This window comes from Talpa europaea, assembly GCF_964194135.1.
Source record: "Talpa europaea genome assembly, chromosome: 10".
Taxonomy (NCBI): domain Eukaryota; kingdom Metazoa; phylum Chordata; class Mammalia; order Eulipotyphla; family Talpidae; genus Talpa; species Talpa europaea.
In genome coordinates this window covers 23,114,179-23,140,446 of record NC_140077.1, presented here as the reverse complement: position 1 = coordinate 23,140,446, position 26,268 = coordinate 23,114,179, and the positions used below count along the sequence as shown (strand labels likewise).

The window sequence follows — 26,268 nt, the reverse complement described above, 5'->3', positions numbered from 1 at the left end:
TGAGATCACCCCTCACCCCTCCAACAACTGTCCCCCCCCACCCCACACCGGGCTGGCCGCTGGTGTGGACAGTGGGCTCCTTCCCCGGAGCAGGGGAGCCCTGCCTCAGCCCCTGCCCCGGCCCCGGGCCCACTCACAAGGTCCGCAGCTTGGGCATGTGGTTGAAGCTGGACACAGGGATGGTGGTGACATTGTTGTTGTTCAGGGTCCTGCACGGGAAACAGGAGTCAGGGGGTAGTTAGGTGGGAGGGAGGGACACGGCTCCTCTCTGCCATGTTCCACAGTTCACCCTGGAGGCGGATGTACCCTGGGCCACACATGGCTGTGCCAAAGAGGGAACCCCAGGAGCCGCCCTCGGGGAGAGCCCCTGGCAGCTGCTCCATCAGCTCCTGTTCCAGCAGGACAGGGACGGACAGGGATGGAGCAAGAGGGAGAGGCTGCCTGCAGGCTTGGGCTGGCTGGGAGAAGGGGCGGGGTGCAGAGTGGGGGCCTGGGGCGGGGGTGGGTACGGGGTGGGGGGAGGTCAGTGGGAGCAGGGTAAGCCTGGGTCGCTGCTGCGGGCTGAGCCGTGAGCATGAATGTTCTCATGCTGGAAGAGCAGAGGGCACAGCCGCCCTGGGCCTGGAGCCCGCTGTCCGCCTCCTGCACTGCTCCCACCCCCAGCCAGCTGCTGGACCTGCACCTGCGTTACCCGCCTCTCCACACCTCTCCCCCTGCCAGCCCGAGCCCCCTCTTTACTTACAGCACCTCCAGCCCCCGCAGAGCCCGGAAGGCCCCTTCCTCGATGCAGCTGATTTGGTTTTTGTCCAACTGTCTGTGAAGCAAAGGAAGGTTGTAGAGGAGGCCAGTGGCCGAGAGCAGGGGGTCCAAATATTTCAATCAAACAACCCCCTCATTAAACAAAAAAAAACCTTGCAAATGGCCTGGGGAGTAAATACTCCCCCTGCCTTCCCACCCCCCCCCCCCCCGTTTTTTGGAGACCACCTAGAGGGCGCTGGTAGCTGGAAAACGAGAGCAGATCACAGGAGCATTGGCAGCTGCAGCGAGGGGCTGCCTGGAGTGCTGCTTCCAGAATGAAGCACTCAGCGAGTGTGACCAGCATCTACACAGGCTGGAGAGGAGGTAAGCCCCAGCCAGAGCAAGTCTGCACACCAGAAGCGAACCCCACACCTGGCAGCACCTGACAACCTGAACTTATTGCCATGTTTACATCTTAGAACAAGACCATGAGGTACAAACGATAGGCTTGTGTTACAGAAAAATAGATCAAGATTCAGTGAAGTTAACTGACTTGCAGTAGCTCATGCATTTGTACCTAGAAGAGGCTGCTCAGACCCAGCTCTCCCAGCCCACAGGGGCACGGAGACCATGCCATTTAACAGACCCAGAAGCCCCCCAGCTGCCCTGAGGCTCACCACACTCCCTACCCCCAAGGCCCTTCTGAGCGTTTGCTGGGTTTTCACACAAAATGACACCAGAAGGAGAAACAGACATGCTGCCTGCTTCTTCCAACTCTGGAATGTTCCAGAAGATCATGCTGGCACCTGTGTCTCAGCCTAGACCAGCTCTTTGGCTGTCTGGACCATGAGCCTCATGGGGACCCACGAGGATGCTCCCTGGTGGCCCCGAAGCTCCTGAGCCCCTCTCCTTCCCAGGCCTGTACTCACAAATTTTTGAGGTCTGTAGCTCCACGAAAGGCTTTTCTGGGGATGGCCTGGATGATGTTCTCACTCAAGTCCCTGCAAGGACAGAACCAGAGGAGAAAAAGCCCTGGTCAGAAAAGATTTCTCCAGAGTCCCCTGTGACTGAGAGGCCAGGCGGCGGGACATGACTGATGCGTCCCAGCACCCGGGACTGTGCCTGGCACACAGAGGCTGCCCGGTGGACATTTGCTGAATGAAGGAATGAGGGAACGAAAGAGTGAGCTGGAGAGAGGCACCCTGCCCTGGAGAGCGCTCCACACTCAGCCATTGCCCCTTCTCTGGGGAGAAGGGCGCAGCTGAAGGGAGAAGTGTGGGGTAGTCACGACCCACTCTGCCAATCTCGCCCGGCCCTCCTGGCCCAGAGAGGTCAGCTCGGCCTGGCAGTGTCCAGTGTTGCAAGGCAGCAAGCAGAGGGGCTTCTCCTAGGCGGGGTTGGACTCCAGATCCTGGGCACCAGCTCATGGGCCAGAGCCACCCCAGCCGGGGAACCAAAGCACCCGGCCAGGGGCTACAATGCTACGCCCCTGGTCCCAGACTTCGCCATCACCCCAGCAACGAGTGCCCTGGTGTGAGGAGGCAGCATGGCAGGGACTCTGCTGACCCCTGACCTCCTCAAACCCCAGGCAGCTGCCAGCTGCTTCCTCCAGCTCCCCTGGCAGCGCCGGGCCCCAGCACCTATCCAGCTGCCTCTCCCGACCTCTTACAACATCCTCACAACAGACTTTACAAATGCCACTTTCCAGGGTGGTGTTTCTTTCCCACAGTCATGGTACCAACTGCTGCCATGTTCAGAGCCCAAACCCAGGCCAGCACTGCCCAGCACTTCAGCGTGAAAGCACTCAACCCCTGCGCCAGCTGTGGGCACACACCGCGACTGTCTCCCCGCTGCAAAGGAGGCCAGGGGAACCCAGAGAAGCTAGGCCGCTCATCAAGGGAACACAGCAAGTAGTGCGGCCCCAGACCCTGGACCTGGGACCCAGAGCCCCCCGTAGGCACAGCTGCCCCAGGAGTGTGAACTATCCCCTCGCCCATTTTGCAGAGGAGGGACCTGAGCTCCAGACATTGTCATTTACCCAGAGCTGGCCCCGGGGCTCAGAAAGGCCTGTTTGAACACCGGCTCCCCACCTCCTGGCTGTGCTTCTGTAGGTCAGCCCTCCTCCCACCTGCGCCCCGGTTTCCTCATGTGCCAAGTGGGGGGCAGAGTGGGGAGCCCTGGTCTGCACAGTGGAAGCCCACAACTGTGGGCTTACTCCCCTCTGAAGCCCAGCCCCACCGGCCTGCCGGCCCCTGACCAGCCCAGGCCCCTGCGGTCTGAAGGGCTCTGTCGCCATCAGCACCCACCCCTCACTTTCCTGTTCTCCCTCCTCCAAGACCACAGTCGTCCACTCCAGCGGGGCCTTGCCGCACGATGACCAGCCTGCCACTGCCCCTTCGCGTAGCAGCGCGTCCCTCCTCTGCCTCCCAGGAGGCAGCAATGGCTGCAGGTCAAGCCTGTGTCCACTGTCCGCTCCTCCTAATATCACATCCCCCCACACCCTTCTCTTTGGTCCTGGATTTCAGTCGTCTGCGCTGCATCTTCACCCCCTGCTCAGCCCCCCACGTTCCCGGAGCTGTTTCCTATGTCCCACTGGCTCAGGCTGCTGCAGGTGCCTCCAGCGTGCCCACTCCTGCCTGTCCCCACGTTCCTTTTCTCGGAAACTCCTGCCGACCCCAGCTGTCCTGAGAGGAAGAGAGACGCTTCGGTCTTTAATGATCGGCCTATTCCTGCGTCTCTCCTCGCCCGTCTGCTTTAAGCAAGCGCCAGCCCACAGCTGGACCACACTCTCACGAAGGCCACAGCCAGGGCCGCCCAGCCACCTACAGGAACTGTGAGAACATAAACACTGACTGTCTCTCAGGCCACAACAGTTTGAGGTAAAAGCTCGCAGAATCCTTGAAGACTAAAACGGGGGTGCTTGGGGGGAGTGGTCCGGAAGCAGAGAGCCTTGGCACTGCTGGAGCAGGCAGTCCTGACTGGGGCAGCGAGGACCCCCTGAGCGTCCGTGGAGCAGGCAGGGCCACGCTCAGGCTCTAGGGCTGTGAGCTGGAACGGTGCCTGGGGCTTGGCTGCTTCAGGCTCTCCCTTTGGGCCTCGATTTCTCCCTTTGTCCAAAAGGTAGCCTGGACCAGATGATCTCTAAGCCTCTGCACCTCCCGCCGACAGGAGTCCAGCACCTGTGTCTCTGAGTAGCAAGTGGGGCACTTGGTCCTCAGGGTGCTGAGGTCCAGGGAGGAGGTGGGGTGAGGGAGCTGATGGCAGGGCTTTGAGAGGAGGGGAGTGCGAGGAGAAGAAGACACAGCCACCCACTTTCTCCCACCCACAGGGAGCCGGGGAGAGGGAAAGTGGTGAAGGTAAGAAAGGACAGGGAGGGGGTGGGCTGGAGACAGCGGAGTCGGAGTTGGGGAGATGGAAGGCCCACGGGGTGGGGGCCTCCGCTGGGACCTCCTCTCAGCCCTGGCCATGCCTGGGAGCGGACTCTGGGCCGGCAACTCACATCCATTATTCCTTTTAATCCTCACCACAACCCTGCAAAGGAGGTTTTTTATTTGTATTGATTAGTTTATCGATTTAGTTCAACCTTGTTCCAGAAAGGTTTTAAGGGGGCTTATGGGGATTTACAAAGCAGCAAGAGAGCAGGAGTGAAAAGGGGGGTGGGGAAGAAAAATCAATGGCAGGGACCAAGAACACAACACCAGGTGCCCCGCACACCTGCTGGTCTGGGGAGACCGTGGCTTCTGGCGTCCTGAGTGTCAGTGTGAAAAGGGAGACTGCTTAGGTAATAGTGACCCCGATATATGTATAAGTTTAAAGGAAACACTTTCTCTGGAGTGTAGCTATTTTTGGCAAAAAATGAAGCAGGAATTTCCCCATGGGGGTTTATTAAAAAATAACAGTGTGGTCTAATCAATAACTCTAGGTCCTTATAATAAATGGGTTTTGAGCACCTGTTTCTTATAATAGCTCATCATCAACATAGGGTTTAGGGAAAACAATTGTATAGAACAATTCTAAGAACTCACACCATCAGCTAAGAGAGGAGGGGGATGCAAAGTGGGGACAGAAACTGTGTGAATGCAGGAGGCATGACAGAGCCGGCATGAGCCTGAGTAGCTGGCTCGCCTGGAGCAGAAGGTGCTGGCGGAGGTATTTCCAGGAAAAAGCCTCTCAGCTCGAGCAGTGACAGGCTAGACCCGGGAGGCAGTGATCTGATGGGCTTTCACACATGTTCTGGGGCACCAACCTTACAAAAGAAAAAGACACTGCCTCCAGGCAGGCAGGCAGGCTGCACAACCAAGACCCAATCCATGAGGTGAGGTGAGGTGAGGTGAGGTGAGGTGAGGTGAGGTGAGGTGAGGTGAGGTGAGGTGAGGAGAGGTGAGGTGAGGTGAGGTGAGGTGAGGTGGGGTGAGGTGGGGTGAGGTGAGATGAGGTGAGGTAAGTTGCAGTGCGGTGCGGTGCGGGTGTGGATCCATCCAGAGCCAGCCCTCAGCAACTCACGTGTCCATATGAGTAAAGGAAATGAATGTGAGACCAGGAAGAGGCGAGCCTCCAGCCAGAGGGAAAGGGGTGAGTTTGGAAGCCTGAGGGGAATGCAGGCTGCTGGCGGCAGAGGGGCTGGTGGAAAGAGCCCACACCCTGCAATGAGAAGAATCTAGGTTCAATTCCTGCCTCTTCCATTTACCAGTCAAAGACATGGGAAGTTCCTCAGCGGAGAGCTTCTGTTTCCTTATTTGTAAAATGGCAACAAAAATACTTACTGTATGGGAGCTTGGAGACTAAGTGAGTCATATATCTAAGCTCCTTTTCTAGCCCCAATTCATTTTTAGCTAAATTGAACTAGTGGATCCTCACATGATTCTCTTGCTCTAACCCCTCTGCATTTTCCTGACCAATTTTTTCCTTAACAATATCTAAGAAAAGACAGTTTTGTCCCTATAGACAGTCAAGGTTCTGACTGCTGTTTCCGGTTTGATCACTAGAGGGAGCGAGATGCCTGCTCTGAGCTTGGCTGCCTTCTCAAGTCTCCTCACAAATCCAAACAAAGCTATTCTGGGGAAGGGGTGGGGGGTGGGGGTTGTTTTTTGCCCCAGTTGACTTCCCACTTGTCAGAAACTATCTTATCATTCTCAACCTCCTTGCAATAAAGTTTATCATCTCCAGTTTCACCCAGGTTTGCATCAAAACCAAAAGGCATAACCTACATCTTCATTACACTTTCCCAGGCCCCAGCCTATTTCATCTCCTTCAAACATGGTTGTCTTTCCCCATCCTTCTCCTGCGGTGACCCTGAAACAGGCCCTGGAGTGCAGGGTGTGACCTGGGTGTGTCCAGGACACGATGAGACACACCGGGAGCAGGAGGGTTCTGGAGGTGGAAGGACAAACCTGTGGTCCACTCCTGGCGGGAGCCAGAGCACATGGTCACAGTGCTGCCAGGCGCCCAGAAGGAAGTCCCAGGGCAAGGACACAGCAGCCAGATAAGGGGCAGGACTGCGGAGATCCACACACGCCTGGGACACAGTCTGAGGCTGCATGTAAAGTGTCACAATAGAAACTGGGTTCAACAGGTCCTGACTCAGCCACTTTGACCATGGGGTCTTGGCAAGTCACTTAACCTCTCTGGTCTCAGTTTACTCATCGGCAAAATGAGAGTGAGAAGCGGCACGTACCTTGTGGGCTCTGCTGTGAGAGTTACTGTGTGCGCTTGGCCCTGCCCACTACTCCACTGTGCTGACATTCCCTCAGTTCCTCAAACCCCTCCTGCCACAGGACTTTTGCACTTGCTGTTCCCCCTGAGAATATTCTTCCTCCACTCTTCACCCAGGAAACTCACACCCATCCTTCATATCCCAGTCTACAAACACCTTCCGATACTCCCATGACGCCCAGGCTGCTTCTTAGCACAAAAACAGATGCATAATGAAATACTACATTAAATGTAATGAAATACTGCTGTTATGGTTAACATCCATCTTCCCTTACAGACCATAACTCCAAAGGTCAGACACTCTCTTGCATTCCCCATTGTATCCCCAGGCTTAATATATTGCAGGGGCTCAGTCATTTTTAGCTAAATTGAACTAAAGTGGATCCTCACATGATTCTCTTGCTCTAACCCCTCTGCATTTTCCTGACCAGACTATGGAGTCTGGACAGGCTGTGCAGCCGAGAGGGGAAGGCGGGCTTGGAGCAGGCAGGCTGGCTGTGCATCGTGGCCACGCAAGACCAAGGCTCCTCACCTGGGCACTGGGTATACCTGCACCTGCTCTGCCTGACTGGCGCAGACCCCATGACAAGAGAGCTCTAAAAAGGAGGGGGTCTCTGAGGAGCACTTGCTGCATTATAACATTATAACATATTCTTAAAATCAGCCCTACCCTGCCCTTCACACATCCTGATGGGGCATGAGTAACGGGACACCCTCCTGGTCCGGAGGCAGCACAGGCAGCATCAGCAGGGAGCTCTGGGCAGCCCAAGAAAGAGGTGAGGTGAGATGACTCTCCTGGGGCCGCACAAGGAAGAGAGGGAGCTGGAGCCCCTGAGGATCCACCCTGGGGAGTTAGAGGTAAGGTTGCTGCAGGCAAAACTCCCTCAGCCTGCCACCCAAGATCAAGGACCCTGAGAGGCAGCTGCCACCCACACTGGGTGTGGGAATGTCCCAGTGACCCCAGCTGGGTCCTTTGCCCTGAAGAAAAGGGGCAGCCAGGCCCACATCCTGCCTGGGGCATCACCACAGGCTCCTACTGCGCCTCCCCCCACACACTGCCAATCTGCCGGCCTCTGCCAGGGCTGAAGGAAGCAGGGACTGGGAAGCCGAGGTCAGGACCCCATGTTCTCACTGCTAATCCCCCTTCATGCTCTAACCAGATTTGGCCCTGTTGGCAGACCAGCCTCTAAGAGGATCGGCAGGGGGCCCAGCTGCGGCGCTGAGCACCAGCCAAAGCCAGACCCAGGCCTGGGTTCCTGCCGCCTGCTCAGTCACTCCACTACAGAGCTCTGGGCCTGCTCTGTCCTGTCCCCTCGTCCCCTGCAGTCTGACTAGTCACCCTGAGCCCATTCAACATGGGACCCCCCCAGGAGGGAGTCACACAACCTGACTGTGCCCCACCACCTCAGCAGGGCTGCTTCGTTCCAAGAGCCTCAGATTCCAACAAGTCAGTTGTCAGAGACCCTCCAAGGGCCTCCCACAAGTTTCTTAATCCTGATGCCTCAGACTGCTCCCCTGTAGAGTGGGAACGAGGTGTGGTTGTGGGGCTTAGCTGGGCCTGTGTGTGTGTGCCCCAGCCAGGGCTGGCAGGGACAGCTGCTGCTGCTTGTACTTTGTGATGGTCCTCATAGGCTCTGTCGGGAGGGGTGGGGAGTCAGAGCTGGAAAATCCAGGACTGGGAATCAGGGGGCTGAAGCTGGGCACTGATTCTGTCACCAGCCCTCTGGGGTCTTGGGGTAAGACCCGAAGTTAGTTCCCAGTGCCTCGATGTCCTTGCTAACCTCACTGATCTCCCAGCAAGGGCGGGAGGAGGAAGGGACATTGCAGCTGCTAGGGATGCCCCCGCGATCCCACAGCAGGAGACTCAGCACCCACTTCACAGGCTCCCGGGCCTGAAGAGGAGCCGGTAACGGAGTCTGTATTTAGTAAGCACCCCACCTCCGCCACTGTGATTTATGTGATCTGAGAGAGGGAAGTATGAAAATCATTTGTATCCACACCTGGACCCCAGGCAGGCAGGCTACAGCCCCTGAACCGCCATCAAAGCAAAGGGCAAAGGAGCAATATTTATTCTCAGGTGGGGGGGCGGGAGAGGGACACTGGGATACAACCTATGGGTGGCGAGCGGGAGGGCAGCTCTCCCTGCTATCTGGGCATGCCGCTACCCACCAGAAGGACAGAGAAGGCTCTCACAGGAGGGGCGTTGCATCAGCCACTCCCTGGGCCTCCCCACCCTCCCACATTCCCATTGGGTTGAGTGTAGACGAGACACCATCCCCTAAGGCTGCCTGAGACGACTGTGGGGAGAATCAGGCTGTGGTCATCAGTTTCTCCGAGGAGGTCAGGAGTCTCCCAGGGCAGTGGCCAGGAGACAGAGACCCCAGGGCTGGCTACACCCCAGGCTCCCTGCAGGACATGGTCTTAGATGCTGGGTGCACACCTTTCCCTGAGGCACTCCTCAGATCTGGGGGGAATATCCCTCTCTGTCTCTGCCTTTATTTCAAACTTCCCCTCAAATCCTACCCCTGCCACCCAAAGGGGAAACCCATTCTGCAACCCTCTCCCTCCCGACACCCCCACCCCAGGGCAGCAACAGCAGGTGTGAGGATTGACCTTGTGGGCGTACTGTTTCCAGGTGGTCCTGGTCCTCTTCGTGGGTTCTTGAGAGGCGTTTTGTGCCTCAGTTTCCTCAGCTGTTACTTAAGTGTATACAAAGAGTAACTGAAGGACGGCATGTGAGGATGTCCAGGAGACTCACAGGAGGAGATAATCAATTTTACTGCTGGGAAGACTTCAGACTACTCTCTGCTGACTGGTGAGGGGCATGCTCCTTCTCCCGCCCCCCAAGGTGGTTGTAAGAGTCATGGACTCAAAGCTCACACGTGCTCCGTTACATCTTGAGATTTTAATAAATGTTGAATCCCCGACCTTTCCCCAGCGGAGCTCCTGATGTCCAAGCTCCTGTACGGGTTTCGCAGAGTAACACGCAGTATGGTGGGGTTTGACCTTTGCAGGAAAAAAGGGCTGGTCTGAGCACTCAGCACATGGGGGGCGCTGTGGGCTGGAGCGATGCCCCCTGCCCTCCCCGCCACATCGCCGAAGCCTCCATGCTCGCGTGGCCAGCCCCCTCCCTTCAGGCCCCCAGAGTTAATGTTGCAGAAACCTCATTAGGAAGAGACATTAAGCAGCCCTGGATGGCTGCTCCATAAACCCACCCTGGGTAACATTTCCTTGAACCGAGCTGTTTATTATGCCGCTACCGAGCAGCACCACAATCAATTCCTACAATAGAGATATCATATGAGATGCATGCACCCCACACAGCAGCCACAGAGCTCAGCCAAGGGAAAGCTTCTCAGAGACTAGAGTCCCACCAGGAGTGAGTGGCTGGGGACACAGCAAACAGAACCAGCCAGCATGGACCCCCACTGCCATGGTAGGAACATGGCAATAGGGTGGATGAAAAAGGCAGGAGACACAACCCCCTCTTAACTCATACCAGGATGAGGCTGTCCACTCTACTCAACCACCACGCAATGAGTCCCAAGGAAACCTCAGTATTCTGCTGCGTTCCAAGCAGGGGTGCAATGGGGGAGACAAGTGTCTCCCCCAGATACCTATGTGGCCCAGTTGTTCTGAGATTCCCAGCCCAGATCACAGTTGTGGGGCCAGGGGTGAGCAAGCATCAGGAGAAAGAACCAAGGTCTAGTGGAAAGAATAATGGAGTAAGATAACAGGAAACAGGAAGAGTGAGGGGGAAAAAAGCAGAAATGGTACAAATATCAGGCCTCCCTGGTAGCACAAGGGGTTAAGCACAGCACTGTGAAGCTATCCACAGCCTCTGCAGCATGAGTTCTATCCCTGGCAGGCCAGGGTGCAACCCACATGGCGCAGCAGACCTCTCCTGACTCACCCGCTGCTCCCCTGAGCAGTGTATTTCAGTCAATCCACCTGTTCTGCTCCCCACTCTGTCTCTGGTGAATCCTCTCCCCGCCCTCCCCGCACCCCTGGACTGTGCCCCAGTTCTTGTCTGAATAAATATATCTTTTTTAAAAATGGTACAAACATCAAAGGAAAGAGGTAAGCTCACTTTACCCTAGGCTCGCCCTGTTGAACGTGGAGACTGGTGTGTTACAGGACTTACCAGATCCATAAATGAAAATAAGCTTGGGAGAAGCGTCCTTTCCTGGCTCCAATGCCAAGCATGGAGGCCCCCTACCCGTCCCCACAAAGAGGGGGCCATAGGAGGGAAAAGTAGGACATCAGCATCTTCAGGGAAGGCCCAAGGACACTAGGTCACCCCCTTCCAGGTCACCTCTCCAGGAGCAAAGTCACAGATAGTTCAGTCCTCTAAAGATCAAATCCCACCAGCAAGTTGTTAAATTTCCTTGTTTTCTTTACAAGTTGTTTTCAGTTGGGTGCTGGCCCATTTGTCTTCACAGCAGCCCGTGAGGGGCAATTGGGCTGTCCCTGCAGTCGCAAGAACACACGGGTGGGTCCATCATAATTCAAACACCAGGAGCGGGAGCAGAGACAAATGGAACAGCCCTTAAAATGCCATAATAAAGACTAAATGCAAAATCAGTCAACTCACACCAAATAGTTAAAGGAAGTAAGTCAATTTGATGAATCGGTCATTTGACAAATTGGCCATTCAGTGAATTGACTTTTGGCAAATTGGCTTTTAGCAAAATGACATTTGGTAGATTGGCTGGCTTCCGACACAGAAATGTGTTTCACAGGGCAATTACTTACACGCTCCCGGTCCAGGCTCACAGCCTGGTGCCAGAGCTCAGAAGAGCTCCACACCATTTAGTGCACTGCTCTCTGCGGGACTGGCTGCAGCCAGGGTGGAGTTTAGAATTTTTTGAGGGATGCATGCACTGCACAGCTGGCCGAATAAATATATCTTTTTTAAAAATGGTACAAAAATCAAAGGAAAGAGGTAAGCTCTTCCATACAAATCATTTTTCTCAGTTAAGTTCATCTAGACTTAGGGAATGTTCTAAGGTTCTCCCTCATTAGGACCAAGAGAGGACTTGAGAATGGCGTGGATTCAATGTAGTTTGGGGGAGTGAGAGCCAGGGATAGCAGCCACAGGGCTGGACAAGTCAAATCCAGGCTGTTCTGGGTAGGGGGTAGAAGGGAGGGCACGAGGAGGCAACACTGAGCAAGTGACCAAGTTGCCAGTCTAAGCCTCCCCAGGGAGAAGGTGGGGGACCTTGCAGGACAGTTAGTACCAGAACAGATGCCTGGTTGAAGACTGGCAGCAGCGTTGCACCAAGGAGCCACCAGAATATCACCAAGTCCCTGGGGGCATCTTCAGTCCTCTCTTCCCTGCCACCAAGGGAAAACCAGGACGCATTTCTTTTACCAAAGACCATGTCGACTGTCTCCACGTATTCTGCAGAGCAGTCCAAGCCCTGCCTGAAACTTGGCCTTAGGAGTTTCTCAGCAGAACAAGGGAGCTTGAGGGACTGGACTGGCAAGAGGTCAGCCTCCCCAACACACCTGCCGCCCCTCAGATCCTGGCACACACACAGGGATGTCCAAAAGGCCCATGACCCCCTAACTACCTCCCAGACAGGCAGAAGAACAGAACCCTGCTGTATGACAGGGACAAGGAAGGTTTCTAGTTGGCAGATTGGCGTGGCAGGTTGTCAAGAACTGGAGGAGCCAGGAGAGGCGGCCGTTTGGGGAGCTGTCCGTGGTCCTGAACCCTCGCGGGCACTCTTCCTCCGGTCCAAGTTAAAGGTACATCCTGGATCCTAGACCTAGTCAGCCTTACCCATCTGGCCCACACACCAGACCCTGTATATTCTTTTTTTCCCCACAAACCCACAGGGACTCAATTTCATAATATACACAAAGGGTCAGAAGAGCACACTCATGAACCTCAAGGGACCCACTCTTGGACCCTTAGGAGAGGCAAGTGCTGAGCACAGCCCACATCACTAATTTATTCTAGTTAGGGGTAGAGCCCGACCCTGCTCTGCTTTTCCAGAGATCGGACCTCCCCCATTGCCCACACACAGTTACAGGGACAGAGAGGTGCTAAGAAGTTGTCAGGCCATGCCCCAAATAACTTCCCCCCAGATCCTCCCACAAAAGTCACTCACTTTAATCCTTAAGACTTTAATGATCACTGGCTCTTATATAACATGTCATTATTATTAATGGTGATGTTGATGACCAAAAGCTACATATATCGAGTATTTATTATGTGCCTGGCATTGTACTAGGTGTTTTATGTTTTATATACCTTGTCTCATTTATATACCTTGTCTCATCATTAAAACAACCTCCTGAGATAAATACCGCGGTAGGGATGTTCACAGAGAGAGTTTGGGTATATGTGGAGTGTAACAGCTGTCTGTGCTTTTGCCTCAATTTTTCTGTGATCCTAAAATTGCTCTTAAAAATAAAGTCAGTTTGAAAAACTTTTCACCATACTTAACTTCCAGGTAATGTAACTGAAACATAGTCATTTTCCCAGGCTGTCTGAGCCCACAAGCTAACCCACTGTGCTACATTGGCTCAGCACATTAGAATCATCAAAGTGATGGGCAGGTGGGGAAGGCATCTTCTAGAAGCATACACATGTCAGCACTGACATCTGATAGATGAACTTGGAGGGAGGAGGTAAAAACATTAACAGTGCATGACAATGAGCATTCATAATGTTGACACTGAGTCATCAAGCAAAAGTTAAATTACACCCAGGACCCTCTGTTTAGAACTTAGGTAACTGTATAATAAATTTTAGACATATTCTCACCAAACATGCCATGAGGTTTGCATGTTATCCCTGTGCAGTTGTGCTGTGGGGAGAGCAAAATGCCAGCCCCTGCCAGAAATGAGCATTGTCCAGGGACTTCTGCTTGTCACCTGGACTCCCACAACTATCTCAGAAACCATCAGTCCTTCCACATCCAGGTAGAGTTGAAAGGCAGAGAAGCAAGTTTGGGATCCTGTGGTGAGGGGCTTCAATCCCAAGTACAGTCAGGAGGTGTCCCTGGGAATGGGGTCCTGGTAGGGGTAACTTGGAGGAAGGGTTCAAGATGGTCAATCACTGGCTTCTCACAGTCTCTGGCACCCCCTGGTGTTGCCGCCCAAGAGCCACCAGCAGAACCAGTGATCACTGAGACTCCTCCCCCAGTCTTCACTAGATCTGGAAAGAAGGCAATACTGTAAAACCTAGACAGGGAGGACACCCAGATCTCCTGGCATGGTGGCTGTGGTCTGCTCCTGGGAGAGAAAAGGCCAAGGGTAGGGTGCTCTGGCTATCAGTGTGAACATCAGAAACTGTTCAGACTCAGGAGCCTTCATCTTGGCAGCTAGTTGACCCAATTCCTGAATCTCTGGGAGGAATGGGTGTATTCACCAATGTCTAGAGGCTGACTCCATCAGCCTTGCCCTGCCAGACAGTCCTCTGTCTGCCTCATGCCCTCCATACTCCAAACCAGAGTCTCCACCAATGGGCTGCAGAGCCTCAAGGGCCATGAAGTTCTTGCAGCATCTGGGCATCCCCATGGACCCCTAGAATTGTTTTCAGACTGAGCAAGAGTCCTGTAGGATTGTGGGCTTCATCTCTCTGAGCCTTACTTTCCGCATCTGCAAAACGGGTGCTGCAAGAGTCATTATCTCAGAGGTACCATGAGGATTAGATAGGTGGGTTGACAATTTATGGCCTGACAAACAGGAGCTATTGCTATTGCTCCTCTTTTTCCTTCCATGCAGATATAGATGCTGTTTCAATAAATGAGATGCAGATCCAATTAAAAGTGCTGCTGATCTTCTTTAAAAACATGATGTGTTTTTCAGTCCCCTCATAACTGAACCCACACTTTTTTCTGCTTAGTACTCGCCAGGATTTTCATCAATTGAGTATTTATGGAATTAAGTAATGTTTAGTTCCTTGATTAAACTGACCATGCCTTGAGGCATGGGCCATGTGTGTCTACTGCCTAGCAAGTGGTGGGATTACATGCTCAGCAAAGAGGTGGGATTCAATAAACACTTGATGATTATTTTGGCTACTCAAAAGGTCAAACTACACTTTGGAAGAGGTCTATGGCAGCTTGACATTAACAAACTGGCCCCCCCATCAGGGATTATCAGGATAGGGGTATGAGACTCCCTGTCTGCAACCCCACCCCCACCCCTCCACCCCCACAGCTGTTGCTCCCTAGAGGCTCTTGTTTACCAGCAAAGGACAAAGATTTTGAACTGGGCCCAGACAGCTTGTATGACAGTCAGACAGGCAGTGTCACTGGCCCCTAGAAGAAAAGCTGCTTGTCTCCTTGAGGGTACCCCCTCGCCTCCTGGTCCTCCACACTGTTTCCCTCCCCCATCACCTGCCTGCTCCGCTGCCTCCCAGTGGCCACTGTTTCCATCGCTGGCTTGTCACATTGCATGTCTGTGCGTTGCTGGCCTTCGGATAATAATGATGACAGCACAGCTGTTGTGAAGGATACCTCTGCCCTCTGCCTGCCTCCTGGAGGCAGCTACTAATGTGAGGGGACAAGCCATCACCTGGGCCACGTCAACAAGTCGGGACAGCCACACACCCCTCTCCTTGCTTCCCTCATGCCTGCTGGTCACTGCTTTCAGCTCCTGTAACAAGCGTCTGGCCAGAACATGCTAATACCTCAGCCTGGGAAGCCCGAGGCTCCTAGCTAACCTTGGGCCCCAGCTCAGGTTCATTGAGCTCTGCCGCTGGAGGAGCTGCATGGTGCTCGCCACCCCCCTCCAATAGTTTCCATTTTCATCTTTTATTGAGAACAAAACTAGGCTAAAAAAACAAGCAGTGGAGGGCCTCCCTGGTGGCGCAGGCAGTTGAGTGCAGCACTGTGAAGCTGTCCATAGACTCTGCAGTGATGGTTCGATCCCCGCTGGCCAGGGAGCAACTCACATGGAGAGCAGACCTCTCCTGTCTCGCCCGCTGCTCCCCTCAGCGGTGTATTTCAGTCAGTCTGCCTGTTCTGTTCCCCGCTCTGTCTCTGGTGAATCCTCTCCCCCCGCCCCCCGCACATCTGGCCTGTACCCTGGTTCTTGTATAAATAAATTTAAAAAATCTTTAAAAAAAAAAAACAAGCAGTGGAAATGCAGGCTTGCCTCTCCAACAAAGGTTGATCAGAAGATGGACAGAACCCAGTGGAAATGCGGGACCTCAGGCCCTATTCCCAGACCTGCATTTAATAAAGTGAAGCACCGTGGTTCTTGGAGATGGCTGCAAATGGGAACCACCTGAGGAGCTTTTAAAAGTACTGATGCCTGGAGCCTATCCCAGAGAGTCTGACTTTATTGGTTGGGAGGTAGATTTTTCAAAGCTACCCAGGAGATTCCAATGTGCAACCAGGATGGAGAATCCTTTCTACGTGTGATGGTTAAAGCTGCCCTCTGTGCGCCTCAGGTCCCTCACTGTGTCCTCCCTACCCAGTGTCACCTTGCAGTGCTACTCCCCTCTCCAAGACTTTTTCGCTCAGTATTTCCAATCCTCCAGGATAACTGATGCTAATTGGGTGTTGAGGAAAGTGGGCCCAGAAGAGCAGTTCATACTAGATGGTGAATGACTGACAGCCCCACTTTCCACAAAGTACTAAAAATAAGAGGGTTCTTGACTCAATATTCCTCATCAGTGACATCTGATCAATCTGAGAAATGTAACGAAAACACTTTGGGCAGAAGAGGACTTCCCAGTAACTCTGAAATTAGTCTTTTCTATTCAACCAAACTTACTAAATAGGAAAAGAACTATTTCTAGCACAAATAAAGTTTGCTACAAGATGGTTGAGCAAAGACACCTGTGTGTACAAGTCCAACTCTCTGTCTCCCACTGATGTTGGACTCTCCTGTGACATATTTTGTAGGCAGGAGAAAGGGGACGAGGGGACGAGATTGCCTTTAGAAACCAGGAGCAGGGGCTGGGGTCACACTAGGGGTGACAGGATCAGACCATACCTGCCACCTCTTCATGGTGACTTTGGTGTCAATGTCCCTCTCTGCACAAATGCACTCTTCTCCTCCAGGCTGCCTCTGGGGAGGTCCAGAAACCAGAGGAGGGAAAAAGCTGGGCCAAGTTTGTTTATCAGATGAAAGGCGGAGGCTGGAGGCCAGAATCCCCAGCCACACACCGCAGCCTGCCACACAGCCTTGGGTTGTCCCCTGAAGGAGAATGTGCAGCAGAGCAGTGGTGCAGCCCCAGGGAGCAGCAGCAGCTTCCAGGCTCGGGGTACATGGCAAAACCATCCAGGGAAAGGCAAGGAACCCAGAGACAGCAAGAGAGGAGATACCAGTCAAGACAAATCTGCAAAAGGAGAAGGCAGAAGAAAGAGAAGCTAAATGAGAGAAAAAGACAAAGAGGCAGAAAAAAAGAGAGGCCAAGACCCTTGTGATTGGGGACATGGCTCGGAGGCAGGAGACCCCAGGCACTTGATTTTTCACAGCAGCCAGCCCTGACAGCCAGCCAAGGTGCAAATGAAAAGAAGGGAGCGTGTGACCCCGCTGGGGCCCTCCAGTCTGGGGCGCTGGGCTCTGCCACCCCCCAACCTCTCTTGGGCAGGTTGTGCAGTGGGGGGATAATTTGCCCATGGCTGGAGGTGTCAGGCTCTGATGATGAGTGTGAAACCTGCAGGTGACCTGCTCTCGGGAACATGTCCTGTGTGACTAATCACTAGGCAGAGGTGGGAATGGAGTTCTGGCCACTGCAGCCCCCTCCTGGAAGAATAAAATCCCATGAGGGGATGGAGGAGGGAGTGCCCTGTGCCCACTCACAGCTGGGGAGGGAAGGCTTTTGGAACAAGATGGTCAGCAGCTCAGATGGCTATAGGCCAGGCACAAGGCCGTAGGGACAGGCTGTTGTCATGGAAGGCAGGGATCACTAGGGAAAGTGGGATGCTGGGTGCATGATTCACATTCTCTCTTGCACACCACTGATCTAACAAAAGCTTTACATGTAAGAGTGGAGACTTGGGAGCCAGCCTCTTACTAGCTGGATGACTCTGTGTTTGTTGCTTAACCTCTCTGTGCCTCATTTTCTTCCTCTGCAGACTGGAAAAAATAAGGAATGATTGTATCTAGGTAACAGGGCTGTTGTGAAGGTCAATGAGCAAATTGTGTGTGAATATTCCAATCGGTCCCTGCTGGCCCGTGGCAAGCGCTGGGCGCCTGAGCTGTCTTCATCCTTGCCATGAAGCCAGGGAACCCTCTTGGTTTGCCTCACTGTCCACTAACCATCAGGACCTCTATTCTGTGAAGTGCCCCATGAACTGGGAGATTTTTGTGTTTTAGAGTTGCAAGTGATTACCATTTGGTAGAAATGATAACCTAGTGGCTAGCTATTGCCTTGCAAGACATTAACCAGTTTTGTATTTAAGGCTGTAATTTTATTTCAATGTTCTCTGTCATTGATTGCAAGCTCCCAGTGCCTCGGCTTCTCCTGGAAGCAGCTCTAGCATTCTGCTAGCTTTCTCATCACTGAGTGAAATAAATCTTTAGCACACAATCACAATATACTAGTCTGAGAGTCATGATTCTAAGTTTTTACAATTCTGCTTGATAGTAGTTTTATCTTCATCTTGCAGATGAGCCACTGGGGCAAAGAGAAGCCGGTGAGCTAGCTGAAGTGCACAGAGTCACAGGTGGAGAGGCAGGATCTGTATCCCCTCGGGTGCAGCTAATACCCTGTCTAACTGCTCCTGCAGATCTCGGGTTATCTGAATTCAAAGCGGCCTTCGAAATGATGGGATCAAACTCTTGTGTTGAACAGATGAAGAGGGACGAGAAGTCTTGCTTACGATCTCACACTGACAAAGGGCAAAGGGCAGCGTCAGCTGAAGAGGCATTTCTACTTCAACTACTCGTCTTCTTATATGTAGCTCAGGTCTTTGCTCAATCTGGGCCACCCACAAGGAGCAAGAGAGAGCCCCTGCTTCCAGGAGCGGCAAGCCCTCTCCAGATGAGAGTCACTCCTTAGAGTATTCAGCAGGACTCTGACCCTGAGCCCAGGGAGGCCCAGAGGGCCCTGGAGGGACTGTGGGGTTCTGTGCATGCCCTGGATTGTTTGCAAAATTAGCCTATGTGCTTAGGGCTTCAGATCCTCAGAGACATGATTCCAAAAAGATGACACGTCCCGCTTTGAGACTTGTCAGTGGCAGGGCCCTAGCAGAAGCAAATGCGCTGCCTGAGAAGGACACGTTCATCTCCGGCGCCAGCACAGACTAGCCTGCTGATGTGCCCAAGTATTTATGGATGTGAGAACAATGCCATTTTCAAAAGACATTTTGAACAGGGCATTCACTCATACTCCCGAAAAGCTCAGAAGTTATAAGTGGAGACACATTTGCCCAAATGGATGCCACTTCTATGGCACAAGAGCAGCCAAGGGCTCGAGGGCCCCACCCGCACAGTCGATGGAGCTTCCTAAAGTATGATCCTTGTCTGTTTTGTTTGCCCGTGATCCCAAGTACCTAGATGCTCCATAAATACTTGACTGAACTAGAACTGCCCAGGAGGAAAGAGATATGTCTCTGGCACACAATACCTTTGGCCATGCCAAAGGCAAGACCCCAAATAATAATGAAATTAATAGCAACAAACACTGAACCCCTGGCTATGTGCCAGGCTCTGTGCTAAGTGCTTTACATGTCTCCTCTTGTTTATTCCTCATAACTTCCCAAGGTCACTGTACCAAGGTCATTACTCGTTCCATATCACTTATGAAGAAAGTGAGATGCAAAGCGTCAGTAACTTAGCCAAGGTCACATAATGAGGAGCTCAATCCACTACCTGAACCAGGCCTGTTTTTTTGTTTTGTTTTTTTTTTAAGATTTATTTATTTATTTATACAAGCACTGGGTACAGTCAGAAGTCAGGAGGGTGAGAAAATTCACCAGAGCCAGAGCGGGGAGCAGAGCAGGCAGACAGATGAAGTACACTGCTGAGGTGAGCAGCGGGCAGCAGAGGAGGTCTGCGTGCCATGTGAGACCCTCGCCCGGCGACTGGGGATCGAACCGGCGCTGCAGAGGCTGCGAGCAGCTTTGCAACCCAGCGCTCAACCGCTGCACCACCGCGGAGGCCCACCAGGCCTGTTTTAACCCAGATTTTAATGATCACACAAGTACTATCCTTTCTGAGGAGAAGAGGCAGAGGCAGAGCCAGAGCAGAGAGAAAGAACCACTAAGTAGGGTGAGGAGAGGCACTATAACTATCAGAAGACATGACATCGTGGCAGAGCTCGTCTAGGCAGCATGTGCGAGACCTGGGGAAGAGAGTAGACAGGGGAAGGGGAGAAGCAGCAAGATGTGGCGGGGGGCTACCAGTCGACTTCCGGCAAGATCCATTCTTCCCTTTCTCCTCTCACTAGAACTGTGATTTCATTTGGCTCAAGATATGCCCAAATTAAATACTGCATTTCCTTCTTCCTTTGCAAGTAAGGATGTCCAAGAAAATTAAACTGAAGTTGCTAAATAAAGCTTCCAGAAAATCTCTGTAAAGGAAGCTGATTCAGTTGCTAGAAGTGACTTTTTATCCTTCCTTTTCCCTCTTCCTTTTTTCTGTCTAGAACCCATATAAGCTAGCTAGAGCTCCAGCAGCTACACTGAACCCGGAGGTCACCTTGAAGACAAAAGACAATGCCTAAGAAAGTTGGGACAAAGATTAGAAGGCTCTTGGGACCTTGACTCCTAGCTGACTCTAAAGCTGCCCTACTTTTATGTGAGAAACTCCTTTGTCTAGTTCAAGCTTTGCTGGTTTATTTGTAGTTTTCTGTTATATAGAGTCAAAATGATTATAACACCCTGGATGATCCCCATCTAGAAGAAAGTCAAGGTCCCACAAGCATTCCATCAGTAAGAATAATTCGAGGCAACAAGTTTCCATAGCTAATGCAAGAGACAAAACCTCCAGGACCACTGCCAAGCCTTAGGGATTTTATGGGTCATTGCCTCTTCTTCAGGACACATCCATTCACCAGTAATTATCAAAATAAATATACAATTTATACTTGGAAATTAAGTTATCAAGATAAATGTACAAACCTACATCCATGTCTCCATTGGAGATACTTGAGCAGTGCACAACTTATACAACTGTACAGAGGAACACTGCATTCCTATATGGTCAAACCATACCTGCATTGATTGCATGGCTCCAAAACTGGCTGAATGCTATGCTTCTAAGGATGTCCCAGTCTCTAAGTGATGATTCTATTAGGCGATATGGACCCTGGTTAAGAAGGCAGGAGAGATTTCTATGCTTAAAGATATAATAGCAAGTTTAGGCACTTGAGTTTAGTGTCATTCAGAAGGAAAAATCAGTTGGAGTAGGTGGAATGGAGCAGTTGACTGCTGTGCTAAGACTAGGAGTTACCATGTCTCTTGACCGTGAGTGTGGTAAACACCAGGCACAGGTAGAAATCAGTCTAGTAAGGGGCCTCCCCGGTGGTTCAGCAGTTGAGCGCTGGGTTGTGAAGCTGCCCACAGTCTCTGCAGCGCCGGTTTGATCCCCAGCCACTGGGCGAGGGTCCCACATGGCGCACAGACCTCTCCTGCCGCCCGCTGCTCCCCTCAGCAGCGTACTTCATCAGTCCGCCTGTTCTACTCTCCACTCTGGCTCTGGTGAATTCTCTCACCCTCCCGTGCCTCTGACTGTACCAGTAAGAATTTGTGGACTGCATCAACATATGACAAAATAAACAAAATGAAATGACTCTGAGTTTTATTTGTAATTATCAAAGCTACTTTGTCATATTATTGGCTTTTTTTAATAAAAAATATTTTAAATAAATGAAAATTAGTAAACTTCAATAAACCATCTGACCTTAACTCCCTGTCTGTGACCCAACTGCTGAGAAACATACCAAAAAAATAAATAAAGACATCTAGTTTAACTGCCTCCATGCTTTCTATCTAGGATGTATCTGCTGACCTCACCACATCTTAATGCTATTCTTACAGACCAATCATGCCTTTTTGGCTTCTGAGTGTCTGATCAAGCAGAAAGCAGATCCCACGAATCCTGGGCCCAGGTCTGAATAAGGCTGGCAATTTCCCTTCTTTGCTGGCCCACAATGAGAACATGGTGATCAAAGTTGATGGAGTGAGGTCCACAACCAAGTTCCAAATGAAGAAGGAGTTGCTGTGTCTGGCCATGGCTGCTGGGCCTGTGAAGATGGCCTTCATGATGATCATCCACCATGTCCTCAGGTGGGCTGGCACATGGTAATACCTGACTTTCTTCCACAAACTCTTGTCTTTTGAGTTTGGCTCATGAGTAGCAAGTAGCCAGACCTCCAAAAATCGCCCATAACAATTTCCCATGGACAGTCCATGTGCCTGGGGTACCTCCTACTCTATGGCCCATTGCGTCATCTCACACCTTTAGATGCCAGTACTGGGATATGAGAGGAGAAATCAGCATTGTCCCAGAGAAGAAAGAGGTGGGACTGAGTCAAATGCCGGTAAAATTCTTATTGAGAAGAACTGAAATTCCCCTATTCAGGCCTGGAACTGGTCGCCAAGGCAGTGACAAGCCATATGCACTGTGGCAGGAAGAGGAATAACAAACATACTTGTTGAACCTGCATTTTGTCGTGCACCATAACGGACATGAAGCAGGTGGGGAAGTCTCTGCACCCCAGGTCTCTGCACTGGCTCTATGACCCTGGGTAAGTCCACCTCGGTGTCCCCACTGGCAAAATGAAGACCCTGACTGTTACCGCTAAGGCAGTAAAGTCTCCTCAGATCTTGTCACACAAGTTCCCGGGGATCTTGTTCACATGTAAATTCTGACTCAATGGGTCTGGGACACTGGAGGCAGGAAACTGAGAGTCTGCATTTCTGATAAGCCTGGTGCTTTACCTCATTCCCAGGGGCCAAGCAGAGACAGAACCCCTGCCCTGCGTGAGCTGGCAGCTGGCCCTCTCCTGCCTCTACCCTGGCACCCGTTAAAATTTCAACTCAGCAGACAAAACAGCCAGCTGTGGACAAAGCCCAGGGCGCCAGCCAGCTGCCTTCTGTTTTTCCCTTTCCAAACAAAATTTGAGATGTCGTTTTGTTTTTTTTTTAAATCACAGAACAGCTGAGAAAAGAAAACAAGTATTTCCTCCTTAGCCATCTCTGTTTCCCACCCCCACTTACCACTTGCTAGAAACTAGCCTTGATAGCTCCCTGTCATTTCCCCCAGCCCCCACACCATCATCCTCGTCCAACAGGGCCCCCCAACTCCTCCTGCTCTCTCCTGCTGCTCTCTGAGCTCACCTCTGGCAGAGCTGGCGTGCCAGGCTTATTTTTAACAGCTCTGATTGAAGCTGGGATCCCGCTGACATTTACACTCCCTCATCATTATCAGCTCGAAGCTTCCAGCAGCCAAGCTAAAAAGGTTTTGCAGAGCAGGAGGGCCCGGGAATGAAATGTCAGCGGCTCCGCACTCCTGCTTCTGGCAGAGATGTCCCGCCACCTGCCCGCAGTACAGTCCACCCACCCCAGAGAGACAGGGAGGTGGAGAGGTAGAGAGCCCTGCCCCCAACCACCCAGCAGGAGCGGACCAGCGGTGTCTTGTTCCAGGGACCACATTTTCTCTCCCAAGAATCAGCACACGTGGTGTGATTTAGAAATGCACCGATATGAAAAGACTCATAGAGGCAGAAAAATTAAATCCCATTTAGTTGTGCATTTAATGAGAGCCACCAACGAGCCCCTCCTCAGGGGCCCTATGCTTATTTAGACAAAGGTAAAGCGGCCAACCATGGCTCAGCTGAACTGACGAGCCTCCCCGCTCCTCTCTTGAGTCTGGAATATCTAAAGCTCCCATTTTCTCATCTCTAAAAGGGGGATTATCAGCTCTATCCTCGAGGGTTACTGGGGGGATTAAATGAGAAGAGGAAGGTGCCTGGACCCTGCTCCCCATGGGGTACTCACACCAGCATTGCGCCTGAGGCCTCCCTCATCCTGCACACCAGGCGTCAAAGGTTACCACCGCCTCTCCCCTTCAAGCTCTTGAACTGCTGAGTCTCAGAAAGAAGAGACGTGAGATCCAGGAGTGCCTGATGCTTAGCTGTCTCTGGAGAAATTCATGGTCCTGTTTTATGTCTGCTCAGCAAGGTCAGAGGTCACGGGAATGCATCTGACTCCTTTTGAAACTCCAGTTGTAGGTCTCAGAGAACACTAAATAATTTACTCTTGGGTCACAGAGGCAATAATTTTTACAGAGAAAACATTTCCAACTCAATGCATTAAAATGTTAGTTTGCTAAGGTGGTGGGGTGGGGTTCAGCTGTGAGACTCAGGATCCTTATTGTGCTTTCCTATTAGTTCACCAAAATGTCTTGCCTTACCTCTGTCTGGATACTAATATCAAAGCAAACAAACACCTTCAAATTTCTGGGAGTAGATATCTCAAAAAAAAAAAAAAAAAAAGAAAGAAAGAAAAGCCTCGTTCATCTCAAGGAGCCTCCTCCAGGAAGTCTTCCCTGATTTACTCCACTTGGATCATTCAGGATTACTTTGTAATCTTGCCTGGTCTGCAATCCTCTTTACCTCAGGCAAAACATTTCATTTCTTGTTGTTTTTAGCACTCAGGGAAGACCTTCCCCTAACACACATTGTCCATGCCATTGGCCTTGTCCTTTTATGCCATTCCCCGTAAAGAGAGATGGCAGGCTGTGTTTGGTTTGTTCAAAGCACTCCTACTTCCACACGACACAGCTGCAATCACCACCCTAATGATTTTGTTAATATTGTCATCTTGGTATTACCATTTCAAGTGAATCAGTAAGCCCGGTTTATAGTCCAATATGCAAAATTCTGATCACACTGCCAAGCTATCAAGTGTCTGGCAAAACCAATAGCCTTGAACTGTCCCAGCTGGAACATCTATTCCCCGAGCACCTTCCACATAATAAACAGTGGCTGATGTATGAAGGGGCAAACATGCATGCAGGCACAGGCCTCGCCTTCACAGAGCTCACAGCTTAGCACCAAGAACATAGGACAGTGATGATCCTGGTGGCTAAGGGTTCCCAATTCTCACTACATGCTAACACCGTCACATTATGTCTCTACAAAAGCCCCCCGCTTCAGTGCTACTACTATTCCCATTCAGAGCTGGGGAAAGAGCCTAGGGAAGTAGGGTCTGGAACAAAGCCAAATGTTCGGGTGGTGCAGGACAGGTTTTAACTCCAATGTTCTAATTCCAGAGCCTGAGTCCTAGCCATGATGCCATATTTACCACCTGGACACAAGACAGGACCTGAGGGAGAGAGGCCCTGAGGGAGAGAGGCCCTGAGTTAAGGGGACAAGTGCTTACAGCCACTCAGCTCCACAGAGATACACACACTGATGATCCAGAGAGAAGACCCCCCCCCCCACCACTGATGCTGGAGAGGCCTGGGCGAGCACCAGGGGTGAGGTGAGGGCGCCTATGCCATAGGGAGGATGGGAAGGCAGAGACAACAGCGCCCACCGTGCTGGGCTGTGCCGGGGCTGAGCTGAAAGGCCTGGCTGCCCAGCAGTGAGTGGGAGAAGCCAGTAGGGGCCTGAGGCCAAGCACCCATAAAAGCCAGCATAAAGAAGGTAGACTTGAGCCAACAGTCCCAAGGACCCCTGAAGGTTTCTGAAAACAAGAGCTCCCAAATCAGGCGGTGCCTTAGGAAGGTGATGCCTGGTGCCCCAAAGGATGGCTGGGGCGGGGGGTGGGGAAGGACAGAGGAGGGGAGGTGGCCACTGGGGAAACCACAACCATCCTTAAAGCAGTAGTGAGGGGGCTCCCACCTCTGAGGCCCTGGTTTTGGTGGTTGAGGAACGTCCATCAACATGGCCATGCGCATTAGCCCCGGTGCTAGCCCGGCGAGTGGTCCTGGCATGACCCTCAGCCCCTCTTGCCTCCACATTCCTTAACAATGAAACAGGGATAATTCTAGACGCTCACACAGGGCTGATGAGGGACGAAAGCGTATGGCACAGTGTAACACTGGTGTGTGAAGGGGGCGGAGGTGGGAGGGGCTGCAGCTGCACATCCACTGGGCAATTCCATGGAGTCCAGGGGAGCAGTCGTAATTCGGGGGTGACCAGGGGAAAGAGAAGGCTGAAGTCACAAAGAGTGCTAGAACTCTCATGCGGCTAGTGGAGCCATGTAGGCAGCTCCTGCACCACCACCCCAGGGCCCCCCAGAGCCGAAGTTTCCAGCCGGGGCTGCTGCTGCCTCCTGGAAGTTCCCAAAAGCACAACTTGCACAAAGGGAACAAGTTTCTCCAGGGGCAGAGGCCAGAAGTCACTGACGCTGGTGTGCATCTGACAGGTGTCCCTCTGTCTCCGGGGCCTCCTGGCGCAACCACTTCTGCCTCCGCCCGCGGGCCGGCCTCTGTCTGCACTAGCGCGTCCCTGTGTGCTAGGAATGCAGGACGGGGCACATCCAGCCGGCTTCCACTTTTTCTTTTCAAGCAAATCCAGTTTGGTGGTCCACAGGCAGCTGCCCTGAGGGGGGCAGGTGGGGCGGGGCGGTGGAGCAGGGGGATCAGCCAAGAAAGAGAGGAAACTCCAGCGGCTCCTTGCCTGGGGGGGCAAACAGCACACCCTAGGATGTGCCCCCGCCAAGACTCGTTGCCATGAAATGGAATTTAAACATGGAAATCAGGAAGAAAGCGGCCCAGGGCACCCCAGTCATGGCTCTGACAGAACTGACAGCTAATTAGAAAGCTCCATTTGAGCCTCATGTTGAAAAGCCATTTAATAATTAAATGTCTTATCTGTATTTAAATTCCTCTGACAATATGTACTTAGAATGCGGCCAGAGAACCAATTTTCTCACTTCTATCACCCTA

General features: G+C 52.2%; 1 protein-coding gene across 1 annotated transcript in view; it reads right to left on the bottom strand.

Annotated features, from left to right (window-relative positions):
* Positions 1 to 26,268, bottom strand: part of SLIT1 (slit guidance ligand 1) — a gene marked incomplete at its 3' end in the record, with an annotated part of 143,308 nt that overhangs the window by 39,392 nt on the left and 77,648 nt on the right. The window contains exons 5-7 of the mRNA XM_084245748.1: positions 1,668 to 1,739; positions 743 to 814; positions 138 to 209 (exon numbers count right to left, since the gene is read on the bottom strand). Coding sequence (XP_084101874.1) covers positions 138 to 209; positions 743 to 814; positions 1,668 to 1,739 — 216 coding nt within the window. The remainder of the gene's footprint in view (positions 1 to 137; positions 210 to 742; positions 815 to 1,667; positions 1,740 to 26,268) is intronic.